General features: G+C 37.5%; 1 protein-coding gene across 1 annotated transcript in view; it reads right to left on the bottom strand.

The window, feature by feature from the left end:
* The window catches only part of Cubn (cubilin), a 255894-nt gene that overhangs the window by 216638 nt on the left and 21789 nt on the right, over positions 1–17467 (bottom strand). The window contains exons 14-17 of the mRNA XM_045135128.1: positions 16847–17081; positions 10639–10820; positions 8780–8942; positions 7260–7450 (exon numbers count right to left, since the gene is read on the bottom strand). Of these exons, the coding sequence (XP_044991063.1) occupies positions 7260–7450; positions 8780–8942; positions 10639–10820; positions 16847–17081 (771 nt within the window). The remainder of the gene's footprint in view (positions 1–7259; positions 7451–8779; positions 8943–10638; positions 10821–16846; positions 17082–17467) is intronic.

Here is a 17467-nt window from a genome sequence, read left to right as displayed (position 1 = left end):
ATCCTCACCCCAAAAGAGAGAATAAGAGGTGAGGAATAAATATGAGAGAAATCATGCTAGGTCTAAAAGTTACATGTTTCATAATTTGATAGTTAGCATTTTAAGAGCACTTTGTGCCTTGTAACATAGCATCGGTTCTAAAATCTCCATCAATAGAGTAAATCAATCCTTTACCTGACTTTTTTTTTAATAGAGAAAGAGGGAGAGAGACAGAGAATGGAAGTGCCAGGGCCTCCAGTCACTGCAAATGAACTCCAGACTTCTTGTGAATCTGGCTAATGTGGGTCCTGGGGACTTGGCTTTGCAGGCAAATGCCTTAACTGCTAAGCCATCCCTCCAACCCCTTATCTGACTTTTTAATGCTATTTGTAAAATGAAGAAAACTTATTTAGTTTTTCTTTGCCTAGAAGTTTCTTCCTTAATACTTCTGGATTATAAAGTTTAGTATGTCATCTTCTCACCCTTCTTCTCAACTTTAGCATCAACCTATTCAATAGCCATTCACTGCATGGTAGACACTCTGCTTCACCTTCTAATTGTCTTTCTGTCCTGTCAGAGCACAATCTAAGTTGTCTGTCTCAGTTTATAAGGCCATACAGAACCTGTTACTTTCCTACTACATAAATTCTCTTGTGATTCTAATCACTGAAATCTATTTTCAGTTGTTTGGCTTATCAAGTTTTTATACCCATTCAGTTTCTGGGGCTATGCTTGAACTGTACATGGGATCCTCTTGCTCTTAGATACTTGCATTACCAACTCGACGTGTGGACTTAGTATGTACTATCCCTCAGGGAAGCCACCTCAGATTATTTATAACAGGGATGAGCGGGGGAACTCTGAAATTTACTCCCACTGTTCTATTTCTTTACATATGATACCCACCTTTCTTTGAAATTATGAGAACATGTTATGATCAAACTTATGAAATTACTGAGTTTTTCCATGTTTAAAAAAATTCCAGGGCCGAGTGTGGTAGTGCATGCCTTTAATCCCAGCACTTGGGAGGCAGAGGTAGGAGGATTGCTGCAAGTTCGAGGCCAACCTGAGACTACAGAGTGAATTCTAGGTCCACCTGGACTTGAGTGAGACCCTACCTCGAAACCCCCCCCCAAATTCAATTACTTGCTGTCCATTTTTAGAAGAATGTTAACTATTATAGATGAGGAAACTGAGAAATAAATGTTAAATATCTTCCTTCAGTAACAACGTTGTATATTTTTTGTCAAATTTTATTTTTATCAGAGAAAACTTGACCACCTTCTTGATTTGGGCTGGTAGTTTATAATGTGCTTGATTAAAGCTCTTTCCTTTTATCCTCACCAGCTGCTCTGTAACCACTGAACACTTGGGTTTGTGGTTTCCACATGAGTATGCAACTGTTCCCCAGCCAGCAATTTGTTCTGTATATTCTGTTCAACCCTAAAGTTTTATGACTTCCACAATAGTGTCTTTCCTGGTTCCTTTTATGTCAATCTTTAGAGGTATTACACTTGAGCCTCTCTCCCCTCTCTTCTTTTCAACCTACAAAAGCTGAGTAGCTTTAGTTCTCCAAATACACCCCAGGATGTTTTACCTTGCCACCACAGGCCTAAATGCAACAGTCCAATCAACCATGGGCTGACACCTGCCAAACTCTAAGCTATTTTTTTTTCTCATTAGGTTGATATTTTCTAGTATTTGATCAGTGACAAAAAACTGAAGACAAAGAATATCTCATCAGTTCATTATAAAGTGTCACTATGGACCTGTTCATGTGGCACATGACTGTGATACCAGCACTCAGGAAGCTGAGGGAAAAGAATGCCAAGTTCAAAGCCAGCCTGTACTACATAGCAAGTTCCGGCTCACTACATAGTGAGGCCCAGACTCAAAAAAAAAAGAAGGAAGGAAGAAAAATGGAAAGAAGGGAGGGACAGAAAGAGGGATAAAGAAAGAAAAGGTAAGGCAAGCAAGAAAGAGAAAGGAAGGAAGGAAGGAAGGAAGGAAGGGGAAGGGAAGGGAAGGGAAGGGAAGGGAAGGGAAGGGAAGGGAAGGGAAGGGAAGGGAAGGGAAGGGAAGGGAAGGGAAGGGAAGGGAAGGGAAGGGAAGGGAAGGGAAGGGAAGGGAAGGGAAGGGAAGGGAAGGGAAGGGAAGGGAAGGGAAGGGAAGGGAAGGGAAGGGAAGGGGGAAAAAACAGGCATCAGTATGGTCAGGCAGCTGTCAAAACACTGCCTCCAGAGCTGGATGTTTACTGCACACCACTAATCCCAGCACCTGAGAGACTGAGGCAGGAAGATTGTTGTGGTTTTGAGGGCAGCCTGTGCTGCCTGGGCTAGATTCTGAGTTCCTGGCGAATCTAGACTACTGTGTCACAACCCATGTCAAAGAAAGAAACTGCTAATGAGAACATTGAGAAACTGATCATATGTTAACCAATCATTATAATAATTCTAAATTTTAGAGAATGAAAACTATTGAATATTTTCCACTTTACCCTGTCTTGATATCTCTAAAAAAGATATTCCCTGAAATAAAATTGATTTCAAAATATATGCCATGAAGAAAAACAATAGGATTCAGGCTGTTATTAGGTTTCCAGAGTTCCAGGTCAGCCTGGGCTGCATAGTGATACTTTGTCTGAAAACTCAAAAGGAAGCAGCTACATTTCAGTTTCAGCTGTCAGAGACCATATTTGTTTCTGCTGTTTATGTCTATCTCTTGAGAATTCTATGAATCACAGCCACCAGTCTGAAAAAGAGGCCCACTTGAGGGAATAAAGTGTGTTCATGCAGACCAAAGATCATGGCTTTCTTTCAAACAACCACAAGGCTATAGCTGAAGAGCTTCAGTGCCTAACAGAGCAAAAGGAAGTCCCTTGTGAATCCATCTAAAGCCATGCAGGAGGAATGGCAGTGGTTATATAAGGCTAACTGAGAATTACAGGGGGGGAGGGGAGGAGGCCATGCAGACAGAAGGAGAAGGTGGTAAGATAGAAATTTCAAAGCCTGGCTTGGTATAACCCCAGCATTATAGAGGCTGAGTCAGGACAATTCACAGTTCCAGGCCAGCCTAGGCAGAATAGTGACATTGTATCTCAAAAATTTTAAAGGAAATGGAGGAAGGAATGGAGGCAAGGTTCAGAGGAAAGAGAAACCTTCAATATTTTAGTTAGAATTAAAAGCTCTAAACTGAAAGTTGGTCTCTTCAACTCCTTGCTTCTGTTAATATTTAAATATTTTTTATTTATTAGAGAGAGAGAGAGAAAGAGAGAGCCAGAGTGGGCCTGCCAGGGCCTCTAGACACTATAAATAAACCCCAGATATATATGCCACCATATACATCTGGCTTTCGTGGGTTCTGGGTAATTGAACCTGGGATCTTAGGCTTTGCAGGCAAGTGCCTCAACCACAAAGCCATCTCTCCAGTCCTTCAACTCCTCCTTTCATAACCATATCACATCTCCTATGGACAGCATGTGTCTTGATAAGTATAAACTTGAGTTGATAGATAAATATAAATCTATATAAATGGGTGGATTTGTTTAAAAACTATAAGAAAAAGAGCTGGATAACACAGAACCTATTATCTCATATACTTTGATTTTATTTTCCATGAATGCTTATGGGTCCCTTTACAGAGCTAAAACAAGTCTTCCAAAGCCATGCTCCACACAAAAGATATACAATCAGCAATGGAGCCTAATCTTCATCTAAAAGATCTGTGCGGCAGGTAGGCATCTCAAACCATATCATGAGACTATTTGGAATTCTTAGGAGTGCATCTATTCACACAAAAACTATCCTTGATATCATTCTGCCATGTTCCCTAGAATTTCTTGTGTTCTTCATTGTAACTGAAATTTGAATTGCCTTCTTTCAAGACATTATCAACGAAGTTAGTAAATTACAAGTCATCTCCTCTCTAACTACAGAAATATCTATAATACTATCTCTTTTTCCTTTAATTCCTTTGCCTAGGAACTTCACTTTAAGGGTTTTATGTGTGGATTTTAGATTTGTTGTGAGACAGAGCTTCCCGTATATTTCCCAGGCTGGTCTGGAACTCAGTAAGTAGACCCAACTGACTTCAAATTCAAATTCAAATTCTCCTGCTTCAGCCTCTAAAACACTGGGGTTTATTACAAGCATGAGTCAGCATGCCTAGCCATTTTACTTTCAAACCTAGCATTTAAATTTGTTACTATACTGAGGAGCAATATTATATCATTTGCATTTGATTCTTGCATAAATTTCTTACATAACTTCTGCCTGGGTAGGAAATGTGTCCAAGAAAAATGATCTCAATTTCATAGATAAAGAGGATCAAGGATAAGAACTAAGTCAGTATAATCTTGAATCCCGGGCATCTAAGTCCAATTTTGTCTGATTATTTTGTTTTGTTGTGGTGCTGGGGATCTATTTGACAATAACTAGAACTTGATCTTTATTAGATTCAATTTGCTTATTGGATATATATGCTTTGCACTTATAACATGTTTAAAATAACTCTTTAAGCTTCTTTGCTCAATCATTTCCTTGATTTTATCCTCACAAAGCTAAGCAAATAGGTAAGACATCTCATCAATTTAGGAACTGAAATACTCAAAGAATTGTCCAACTTTGTAGTTATCTAATGACAGAGCCAGAATAAGAATTCAGATGAGCTAACACTAATCCTATTTTAGCTACAAAATATTTTGCCATTCTGGTTTACAGAATTAAATCTATGTATACCAGTTTAGGATTTGTATGTGTGTGCATGTGTGTGTATATTGTATGTGTATGTATATGCATGTGTACCAAAGCCTATGTGTAGAGGTGGGAATACAATGCCAACTGTCAGTTCTTGCCTTCCACCTTGTTTCAGACAGGGTCTCTCTTGTGGTTTGCCACTGAGAATACCAGACTAGCTGGCCAGCAAGCTCTGGGATTCTCCTGAGTACACCTTCTACAATGCATTATTGGGGGTATAGATGCATGCTTATTTGAGTTCTGAAGATCCAGACTCCAGCCATTAAGTAGGCTTGCACAGCAAGTGCTTTTAACCACTGAGCAACCTTCTCAGCCCCAATTTATAACTTTTTCCCTGCTAACTTTCCACAACAATTTGGAAGAGTTCATGTGACTCCTCATTGAAGTTCAGTGAATATTGAGCAAAGCCAGGAAGGACATCTCATCCCCAAATCTGTGACAGCTCTATAGAGCCATTACAGCCACTATGAAGAGTCCACCAGAAGTATATAGATTTATCAAAATGTTAGAATTATGCCTTTTCTTATCTTAGACAACAGTTGTGCCTAGCTTCATATTGATTCCCATGACCACAGGATGGATATGGAATGAACAAATTCATGTGATCCTCCTCTATAAGGAAGGCAAAGCATCTCCTATAGTTCAAGTTACACTATTACATTTCAGTTCTTATAATAAATTGATGAAACTCCTAAATTCAAATCTTAGCCCTGCCACGTACTAGGTATGTATTGTAAGCAAGGAAATTTTCTGAGCTTCAAATTTCTGAAATTAAAATAGGAGGATGCTGGAGGATTTAATTAGTTCATTTAATTAAAGCTCTTACCATACCTTGCATGCAGGAAACAAATTACTGAATCCTTATCTACTTCATTTATTACACTCTCACCATTTTGAAATCTTGACATTGTGCCTGATGCATAGTAAACACTCCTGATTCATGAATATTTTAATATTTTTACTGTTCTCAAAATTAAAACTATGTAAATATAATTTTTATACATCAATATTTAAAATTGCTATACAGAGTAAAACCTAAATGTGATTTATGAGAAAACTTAGAAAACTTGAGTTAAATGAGTATAAACACCCATTTACCTCAACATCTAAAATAAAAATTTCTAGATTTAAAAACATATGTTAGGGCTGGAGAGATGGCTTAGCAGTTAAGACACTTGTCTGCAAAGCCTAAGGACCATGTCCTCTCTAGATCCCATGTAAGCCAGATGCACAAAGGTGAGGCAAGTATGAGGTCACACGTGCCCACTAGGTGACACAAGCATCTAGAGTTCAATTGCAGTGGCTGAAGCCCTGTGCACCAATTCTCTCTGTCATTCTCTCTCTCTCTCAAAATAAAAATAAATAAATTTTAAAGCCATGTTAAGGTAGTGCTGGAAATCAATATATTTCTCTATAAAGTCCAGATCTCATTTATATTTCCTCTGTCTAAATGCAGGCAATAGATCAGAAAGTTATATAACTTTTTTCCTGGAAAAATACATTAGTTAAATGTATTTGAAGGGCTGGAGAGATGGCTTAGCGGCTGCCTGTGAAGCCTAAGGACCCTGGTTCAAGGCTCGGTTCCCCAGGTCCCACGTTAGCCAGATGCACAAGGGGGCGCACGCGTCTGGAGTTCGTTTGCAGAGGCTGGAAGCCCTGACACACCCATTCTTTCTCTCTTCCTCTATCTGTCTTTCTCTTTGTGTCTGTCGCTCTCAGATACATAAATAAAAAATTTTAAAAAAAGTATTTGAAAAACACAAAAATAAAAATACTGCTTTGACTTTATATAAAATGCTTTTGCCAAATAGAAAGTGCTTTACTTTTTTCACACTTAAATTTATGACTTGACCAATAATTATGCACAACAAATACAAAGTACAACAAAAAAACTGATTGTTTTTGTTCAAGATAGTCCCCTATTACAGCCCAGTATACACACTTAAATCAAAGTTAAGTTTCCTGACTGGTAGCATGCAGGATATATGAAGGGAAAAGTGAACATCTAAAGCAAGTTACTTGACATTTGAACATAACTATTTGTCAAGATTGGCTGGACAACACAGGTAAATAAAATTATCTTAAACAGTCCCTCAGAAATATTAAGCCTATCATTAAATTCAATTACCCTTACTTAAATTTGCATCCACCTTGCCTTCTATTTCACAGTCTAATTTAGATACATTATGAGTGTCTCTTCTCAACTTTCTTTTTAGCTCTTTACTGATTCCTTTACAAAGCTCTTGTTTTACCTTCTTAGATTTGTTTCAGGCAGGTACTTTCTAATCGTCTAGAACTGTTATTCTTAAAACTCCAGCCTGCTTCAGAATTGTACCCAGAAAGGCTCATATTCCCTGCGGTGCTGACTCAGTGGGGCTGAGGAAGGGTATAAAACAGCATCTTTCATAAGATTCCTAGTGATATGGATGCTGCTAGCTTTACAGCCATTTGAAGAGCACCATTCCATTCCATAAAACAGAAAAATCTGGATGAGCAACCCCTAAGGGTAACCCAGTAGTAAGTTACCTCTATGTAAGTGTGAGAACAACCTCTCTGGCTTTCCAGCTCCACGTGGGTGAAGTTGACATCTATTTTCTCTCCCTCAGGCTGCTTGATGATGTAGACACATTGCCTGTGGTAAACAAAAGGTCCAGACAAGGGAGGAAGAAGAAGCTCGTGCGCTGGCTCTGTGTAGTTCCCTCCACAAGGCAGATCCGCTGAGGGGAACAGAGAAGAGAAGGAATCATTGCCATGACATGGCTCTGGCTCTCACACACGGGATCCAGTTTTCAAAACCTTAAGCCCCCTTCCCCCACACAATCATATGTCTACGTTGTGCAGTCATATGCTTCCCATTATAAGATTTAAGTTTGATATATGTTCAGGGTATCCCTATAGCACCTAAAGAAATAGATGTAGGACTAGGAGATGGCTCAGATGTTAAAGGACTTATTTGCAAAGCCTGGTGACCCATGTTCAATTCCCTAGTACCCACGTGCAGCCATGTGCACAAAGTGGTACATGTACCTAGAGTTCATTTGCAGAAGCAAGAGGCCTCTCTCTCTCTAATGTGCACACACACACACACACACACACACACACACACACACACATACTTTCTCTCTCAAATAAATAAAAAAGAAATAGATGTAGAAATATGTGATTAAATTTCTGCTCCATGGTTCTCTTTTATAAATTTCTTAAATATATTAATTCTCTGATTCATTCCAGAAAGAATTAACACACACTTTATAAAATACATACATAAAAATACAAATGAAGCAGATTAAAGGAAAATAAATATAAAATAGCAACATGCCACCAATAGGAACTGGCATAAGCAGTAGAAACAAGAACAACAAATTAAAGAGGTCAGCTGCACATTTATTCAGTAATCAGAGTAAAAGAATAAAGGAGACCAATGAAGATGCCCACAATTTTTCCTATATTGAGACTCACAGGGTATTTTTCTCTCATGACTTCTCATTAAGAACACAATGATGGATACCTAAAACAGAATTCGTTGCATCCTTAAAATGAAAGGCAGAGCTTTCAATACTCTGTCATTCTTTGTTTTTTGAGGCATCAGTATAACTGAAAGCATCAGAGCTAACACTTCATTACTAGAAATGAACTCTAGGAATCAGGACAGCGTTATCCTGGAAGACTGTTTCTGTGCAGCTGGACTTGATCCAAGGATAAAGACACTTTCCCCAGATCACTACACTGCTCTTATGAATAATCACTCCCAGCAAAACACCAAGTACCACTAGGGAGCCAAGGTGGTGAATTATGTAATTTAAAGTGCCGTATATATCTCTATCATAATGTGGATCCTACAATTGATGGGCCAAGGGGGTACTGTATTTAGCAGTGTAGCATTAGAAAGATAAAGAATGAATCTAAAGCCATTCAAAAAATGTTCATGTACATGGACCATTAGCATAAGAAAGCTGATGCTTCAACATTGCCTTAAAATCTAAAACAGCTACAAGTAGAGCATTACCCTCTGATACATATCAAGCTTCACACTGGCAGTTACTTACACGGTGAGGATAGGTAGGTGATATGGAAGCCTTGACCAGAAGTCTGGGCATCTGAATGAAAATGAATTCTGGCAGAGGGACCAGTAGTCTGTAGTGGTGGAACAGAGAGATTCTTGCAGAATTTCCCAAGAAGAGGGTCTTGATGGAAAGGACCATCTTGAATCTAAAAAAGAAGAAAAAGTAATCTGTAATCAAGGTCTAATCAACCAGATCATTTTGTACACAAACTTCAGAAAATTTGCCATTTAAAAGTAATGGCTCTAGAAAATTCCCTGCACACATACATAATTAACATCTAGTTGGTATTCAGTATTCCAGATATGTTATTTACTGTTTGAATTTCAATTCTGGGCCTGAACATATACTTTAGATTTTCTCAATATGATATTATCTCAGTGTTTGCCCTTGGGTATTTATTTTGAAATGATGGATTCCTAGCAATATAGGGAATGAAAATGAATGTATATAAATAAGACAGAAGAATGGATACTAGGGTTATGATCTAATCTACAACCTGGCACAGGTATTCAGGGGGATACAGGTGGGAGAGAAGTGTAGTTGTATGTATCACATATATGGTTTTAAATAGTGCAACTTTGATAGTAATTAATCAACACAATAATGAGCATGATCTTAGCAACTTTTAAAGGATTATTTTTAAACTATTGAATAACTGTGTTGATCTCCTAATAATTATGGTCTAATTTCATAATCTTGACTACACAGAACACCAAGTAGTTGATGAACTAAAGAATATTTTCATATAGTCAATTTTATTTATTCAAATTACTTTTTAAATTGGCAGCAAATTTGTGGGGTAATGTTACTTTATTTTTACACTTAATCAGTTCCTTGAAATACTGATGAGAAATGATAGAGTTCAATATTGTCAGAATGATTGGTACTTTCTATTATATGGTATCTAGAAATTAATATATAAGAATAAAAAGATACTAACTTAAATTTGATAGAATTCATTGAATATTCATTTCACAATAGCTCACTTTTTGCTGTCAACATTTAAAAGCATATATTACTAAGATTTTCTAAGGAGATCTTCCAGTCATTCCCAAAGGTTTTTAGTCCATTGTAAATCTATTCTACTGCTAAATTACTAATGACTTCAAACTTTAAAACCCTGTTTGACAGATACATTCTTCTTCCTTCATGAATAATTCTATGTACTCCATTCTTCTCTAATGGACTGAGGAAATCTCTTTTTCTCTTTAGCACTGCTATGGAGTACTAAGATTGGCAGTGACAAAAATACAGGAACAAAAAAGAACTCAATTTCTTCAGTGATCTTTTTAATCTACAATTGGAGAGTAACACTTTTGATGAAGCTATATGTGTATGTCATTAGAAATGATAGCTATTTTTTCTCCTCCGTATTTTAATCTTTATTAATGGGAGGGAGGAGAGAAGCTCATCTCCTCCCAATGATAATGCTCAGTATTTTCCAGTGAGACTCACCACTTACGCATTTCAGCTCAGTTATTGTGGACCAATAGTATGATCAAGTTGTGAAACCCTCTGCTGGTTTACTATAGTTACTAAAGATTTGAGACTATGTTGGGGGAAATAGCCATTCATCAGTGCTTATTAGTTCTGTTGTTCCCTCGTCAGGAACCTGGACCTCAAGGAAAGGAATCTGTGTCCCATGTTCAAGGGGAACCCAGAAAACAAAAATCAGCAAGCTAGTATAATTGACAAGAGAATTAGCAAGACAGATATTGGTAGCCTGTTAGGAATGTATCTAATTATTGATAACAAATTGGGGTCATCCATAGGCATCACAAAGACTGTGCCCTAAGTCCCATTCATATCATGACATGTCCTATGTACATGTAGTGATTTACCTCCAAGTAATCCTTACTACAGTCATCGTGGCTCTCCAGGTTCAAGGTCCCAAAAGTAAATGTTATTAAGAGGCCAGGACTGGTTAGAATGTGCCAGACACAATCTCTTCCTGGGGGATAATTTCCAGGGTATCCCGGAGATGTGATAGAACCATAAGTGCCAGTCAGAATGCCACCACATTCTAAAATTAAAGAGAAAACTATTTGTATGCAGGTTACAATTCATGTAGAATTATCACAGATCCTGATGTAAGAAGTAAAATTTCATTTAAATTAACATGAACAGTTTGAACACACTCACATGCTAAAGAAGATTTTCAGCATCTCAGTCTCATAGTCACAGGTCTAGTAGCACACAATGATAAACAGTGAGACACACATGCATGAGCCCTATGCCCACAGAACATCATGTGGGGATGTGAGCTGGCTTGTGAAAGATGAAAAATGGGAAAGCTGAATCAGGTTTTTCACCTTAAAGAGATTCACATCTATATACTGACTCTAAAAATTCTGGAATTTCATCAGATTCTGTGTAACTTCAATAATGTAGATTACCTTATAATTTGCAAAACTCAGAAAACCATAGTTTTCATTTCAAAAGGATCCTTAGCAATATCAAATAGTCAAAAGATTTGATAGGGCTGGAGAGATGGCTTAGCGGTTAAGCGCTTGCCTGTGAAGCCTAAGGACCCCGGTTCGAGGCTTGGTTCCCCAGGTCCCATGTTAGCCAGATGCATAAGGGGGCGCACTTCGTTTGCAGTGGCTGGAAGCCCTGGCTCGCCCATTCTCTCTCTCTCCCTCTATCTGTCTTTCTCTCTGTCTGTCACTCTCAAATAAATAAATAAAAATTGAACAAAAAATATAAAAAAAAAGATTTGATAAATGTAGACATCAAATGTGGTGGTTGAGCCCCTGGCCCAGGTAACAAGTGGAGAACTGAACCAGGCTTTCAGTCACTGACCCTCTTACCATCCCCTATAAACCACATCTACTCATTAAGTGACTTATTAGTGCCTGGAAAAATCCTTTATTCATTAATACCAATATTTATTTAACAAATAATTCATGGTGGACTATAAGAAATGTTACTGTAAGATTGAAAAGAGATATAAACTCTGACTGTTCTAGACTGCAATAAACATACCTTAGGAAAGAAATAAAGTAAGGTGACATTTTAAATGTTCAAGACATGAAGTTTATATGACACAGATAACTCAGAAAATTGTGTTGCCAAGACAAAATAGAAAACAAATAAATTATATGGTTCTCATTATTGGTTTATTATTGTTGTTATTATTTAAAATCTTTATTCTTAGAGAGAGAGAGAGAGAGAAAGAGAGAGAATTGGATGCCAGGGCCTCAGCCACTGAAATTGAACCCCAAATGCTTTCACTACCTAATGGGCATGTGCAACCTTGTGACTGCCTCCCTTTGTGTGTCTGGCTTACATGGGATCTGAAGAGTTGAACATGGGTCCATAGGCTTCACAGGCAAGCACCTTAATTGCTAAGCCATCTCTCCAGCCCAATTCTCATTATTTATTTTTTATATATTTTATTTACTTATTTTGACAAAGAAGGAGAGAGGGAGAGAAAATGGGTGTACAAAGGCCTGTAACCACTGCAAATGAACTCCAGATGTGTGCATCCCCTGTGTGTCTGGTTATTGTAGATCCTGGGAAATCAAACCTGGGTTTTTTGGCTTTGCAGGCAAACACCTTAACTGTTAAGCCATCCCTCCAGCCTTGTTTGTTTGTATGTTTGTTTGTTTGTTTGAGGTAAAGTCTCACTCTAGCCCAGGCTGACCTGGAATTCACTATATAGTCTCAGGGTGGCCTTGAACTCAAAACAATCCCCCCACCTCTGCCTCCCAAGTGCTGGGATTAATGGCATGTGTTATTCTCATTATTATTTTTTTTAATTTTGTTCATTTTTATTTAGTTAGTTAAGAGCAATAGGGAGAGAAAGAGTGAGAAAGAGAGAGAGAGAATAGGTGCACCAGGGCCTCCAGCCACTGCAAAGGAACTCCAGACGTGTGCGCCCCCTTGTGCATCTGGCTAACATGGGTCCTGGAGAATTGAGCCTCGAACCGGGGTCCTCAGGCTTCACGGGCAAGCTCTAAACTGCCAAGCCATCTCTCCAGCCCTATTCCCATTATTTTTTAATGAGAAAACATCACAGTTCTTCAGAGGAACATGCATTTTCTAAAACTCACTACTTAAAAATATGTGGACAAAAAGTAAATGTATAAAATAAGTAATGTAAAATATTAATGACCAAATATTTAAGAATGCCATGTATAAGAGTCAAAACCAGAAATACAAAGTTTGTAAACTGAACAGCTATAATGAGTAGAGTACTTGAAAAAACATTCAGATGTCTTTTGTACATAACATGCTCAACATTACGAGTCATAGAAAGAGTCAAGTAAAAAGTTTGCTAAGATTTCTTGCCCTCCAAAGTGATAAAAGTCCAAAATTTTGAAAACAAGTGACAAGACAGGCTGTGCTGAAAAGGTCACCCTCCTGATCTGCCACTGGAATGCAAGCGCCACAGCCACTGCAGAAAGAGTGTGGCAATTCACTGATCTACAAAGACCTTGTTCACCTCGTGACCAAACTACCCTCTCTGCAGAAACGAATGCATGGGCTGAGAAAACAGCTCATCCAGGAAAATGACTTGTTCCTCAAGCATGAGGACCTGGGCTTTATCCCCAGCTTGCCCACAAAAATCAGGCATGGGTGTGCATGCCTATAGCTCTAGCATTAACAAAGAACAGCAACAACAGCAAAAATCCCCAAAGGGGTCCAGGTTTAGTGACAGCTTCTGTCTCTGTCTCTCTCTCTCTCTTTCTCAGAAATAAGGTAGAAGAGTGACAGAGAGAGAAGGACACGCCATGCCATCCTCTAGCCTCTACAAGTGTGAGCACATGTGCATCTGAATACACACACATGAAAATTTTGAGAAAAGAAATTGGTACAGTAGCAAAGACAAACTAAGGCAAATGCACAAGGTATTTATTACTCTGAGTTTAAAATTTTAAGCCTGGAGTAAACTGAATGAATGCCATCACTGTAGATAAGACTGAACAGGTCCTGAGGGACCCACATGGTAGCAGGCTGTGCTCTTGTTATAATACACTCTCCAGCACACAGGCAGTAAAACAAGTAAATGACACACCTTTGTGCACACAGTTTCCTTTGTCTAAGAAGGGGACATATGATTACTAGTGATACCTTCTTTCCTTAATCTTCCCCCATCCCCTTTCCACTGAACCCTGCATCTTCCCAACCAGTCCCTCTTCTATTAGCCTTTGCTTAATTCTTTTAGTACAGGGATAACCCCTGAACAAATAAAATTGATTGCATATATGAGGCAAAAGGGTAAAAATGTCAGAAATACAGTCTAGATTTCTCTAAATCTACCAAGCTTATTAATTTTGTTTTTGTACTATAAATACATTTCACATAATTATTAAGCAGTGTTTCATTTTTAAAATCTCTAAAACTACTAACAAAATGAGATAATTTTGCTGAACTGAAAGCATAACCATGAAGAATAGAAATATATGACTTTAAAAAGCTATAATAGGAGCCAGGCAAAATGTATGTTTTTTCATTGTGATTTTTTTTTTCACAGGGTCTGGTTGTGCATAACCCACAGTCATTAAGCCTGTGATTCTCTTGCTGTCTACTTCTTGGGCATTGTGATTATAAGTGTATGCCAGCATACCTAGTGCAAAATGTACCTCAAGTATAAAACAATAGCAAAAACTGGTAAATTTCCAAACATATTATTAGCAATAATATTAATACTGTTTGGGGGGAAATTTTTAGGATCAAATACAGAAACAATATGTTAATATTATTCTCAATCATGGTTTTTGGAGTATAAGAGAGGAGATACAAATAGAAAGAAAAATCAAACTTATAATCTGGTTACACAAATATAGTGTAAGAACACTGTGGATGAAGGGTTTTATATTCAATTAAAAAAACAACAAAATCCAAAACAGGTATTTTCTATTTCTGTTCCCCATATGCATACATATGCATTACAGACATTGAGAGATCTAATAATGATTGTTATTCCCAGAACCAGACTGGAATTTATATTCCATTTTCCAATGAAAGAATGAGAATGTTTTGGAGAAGCAGTTGGTTATAGTGCTGAGACAGTAAAATATAGGCAGGCCTGGGACATCTTTTCAAGTCAGAAAGCAAAGAAACTTTCAAAGGTAACTGGAGTCTGTCCTATGAGCCTCAGAAACTAACTAGAAAATATGAAACAATGGAACATTTTTAAATGTTGGGAATATTTTTACATTCTTTTGTGTTTTTTTTTTAAAGTAAGGTTTCACTCTAGTCCTGGCTGACCTGGAATTCATTCACAGTGGTTCTCCCACCTCTCCCTCCCATGTGCTGGGATTAAAGGCATGTACCACCACATCCAACTAAAAGTTCAGAATATGTTTAAATATGATGAATATTTTAACTTATAAACATTAAAAACAAGATAAAGTACACTAGAAATTCATTTTGAAACCTTGGGGACCCAAGTCATTACTGTATAGAGGACTACATCATGGTCACCTTTATTTCTCATGGGTTAGAAAGTTTAATTGATTGAATAACATTAAATATTAAATGAAGAAGGAATAATAAAGTTAAACAGTCTTCATTTTGTGAGTCCCAATAAGTTTCTCACCTAAACAATGAGCCTAAGGCCTGCAAAAAGCATTACAGGGGCAAAAAAGAGAAACTTTTGAATGGGAAGACCAACCTGAGAAGATAAAACACTCTGTCAATGTTAAAGTCACAACTGAGAAAGAGGGTATCATGTACTGCCTAAACTGATTATTTTTTGCTAAAAATTACATGTAAACAAATACTTAGTCAAGAAGTTCTAACATAATAAATGACACTAGTAATATGAACATTATAATCCAGATATGGAACAATGTATAAAGTACACTAGTCCCTTTAACAAATAAATTTTAACAATAATTAATACCTATTAATAGTATTATAGATTTGTAAAGAATATAGCATATTTAAGCTAGAGAGATGGCTCAGTTGTTAAGGCACTTGTCTGCAAAGCCAAGGGACCTATGTTCGATACCCCAGAACCCATGTAAGCCAGATGCACAATATGTTGCATACGTCTGGAGTTTGTTTGCAGTGGCTGGATGCCCTGGCATGCCCATTCTCTCTCTCCCCCCTTTTCTCTCCCTCTCTCTGCCTTTGTTTCTCTCAAATAAATTAGTTAAATAAATAAAAGAATATGACATATTAAAAAATACCCTGACAGATTCTAAACTTTGGTCGTTATGGCAAGGTAGCACCAGAGGAGATAAACAAACACAAGCTTTAAGAGATTTCAGAAATAGCCAGGCATGGTGGTGCACACCTTTAATTCCAGCACTCAGGAGGCAGAGGTAGGAGGATTGCTTTGAGTTTGAGGCCATCCTGAGACTACATAGTGAATTCCAGGTCAGCCTGAGCTAGAGTGAGACCCTACCTTAAAAAATAAAACAAAACAAAACAAAAATTTCAGGATTTACTGATCAATAAATTGGCTTTAATCTCTAAGCCTAAATTGGTATATTTAAAAATTTCATAGTTCACAGTTGTTAAAATTAAGTAGCAATCCAGTATAAAATAATAATAATAACAACAACAAAAAGCAAATCATCAAGTAGTTCAGCAGGTAAGAACACCTGTTGCTCAAATGTGAGGCCCAAACTCTGATTCCCAGCACCCCCATGAAAAGCCATGCATAACTGTGCATGCCTTTAATCTTAGCACTGAGGAGGCTGGATACAGAAGGGTCCCTGGGGCTCCTTGTCAGCCAGCCTAAGCAACAACCCAGGATCTTTAGGCTCAGTGAAAAATGCTATCTTGGGGAAATAGGTGAAACAACAATCATTACAAGAGGTAATGGATAATGTCCCCAATGACATTCTTGTAGTAACTTTTCTAGCAAAGCTTATAAAATGTTATTGGTAATTTCATAAGGCACTCATTAAGGTTTATCTATTTTTGTGCCTTGAAGCATGTTTTTTATTTTTTAATCTTTGAACACAAAATAAAATTTAATTCATTTTAGATTTATGTGATTTTAAAATAATTATAAAATGTTATATATCTCTGGATCCCAAAACTCTTCATAACATTATTCAAGACAGCTTTTGCTCACTTTGCTCATACCTGATTGCTGTGTTTCCCACCTAACTGTGAAGCCTCGGCCAGCCCTCATGTGGTCTGAATATAGGTGGAAGTAGAGAGCATTGTCACTGCTGTGGAGCCCCTCGGGGGGATGAGAGCCACAGAATCTCCCCAGGGGAAATGCTGCTGAGGAATCTCCATCATGGATCTGAAGAAACTCTTGAGGACAGTTGTTTGCTGGTTCTAATTCAAAAAATGTGAAAGTGAGATGCAGAACCTAGAAACAAAAACCACAGAATATTATATGTTATTTTCATGTTAATTCCAAAATATGTCTGTAACTATCTAGAAAACATTCATATATAGAAACATAGCTAACATTTCCTAGTTACACACCAATACATTTAGCAAGTCTACAGATTTAAGAACTTGAGTTTGAAATCATTAAAAGCAAAAATTAATGTCACAATCTAAAAAACAAAAGTGAGTAGATAGAAATTATATTTATCCTGGTTTGACCATTATACAGTCTATGCATGTATCAAATGATCATATTGTATCATACAAAATATACAGTATGTGTCATTTTAAAACTCAGCGAGTGCTGGGAAGATGACTCAGTAGTTAAATGCACTTGATTGAAAGGCCTGCTAACCTGGGTTC

Source organism: Jaculus jaculus, chromosome 15 (genome assembly GCF_020740685.1).
Source record: "Jaculus jaculus isolate mJacJac1 chromosome 15, mJacJac1.mat.Y.cur, whole genome shotgun sequence".
Taxonomy (NCBI): domain Eukaryota; kingdom Metazoa; phylum Chordata; class Mammalia; order Rodentia; family Dipodidae; genus Jaculus; species Jaculus jaculus.
Note: the sequence above shows the minus strand (reverse complement) of the source record. Positions and strands in the feature narration are given on the sequence as shown.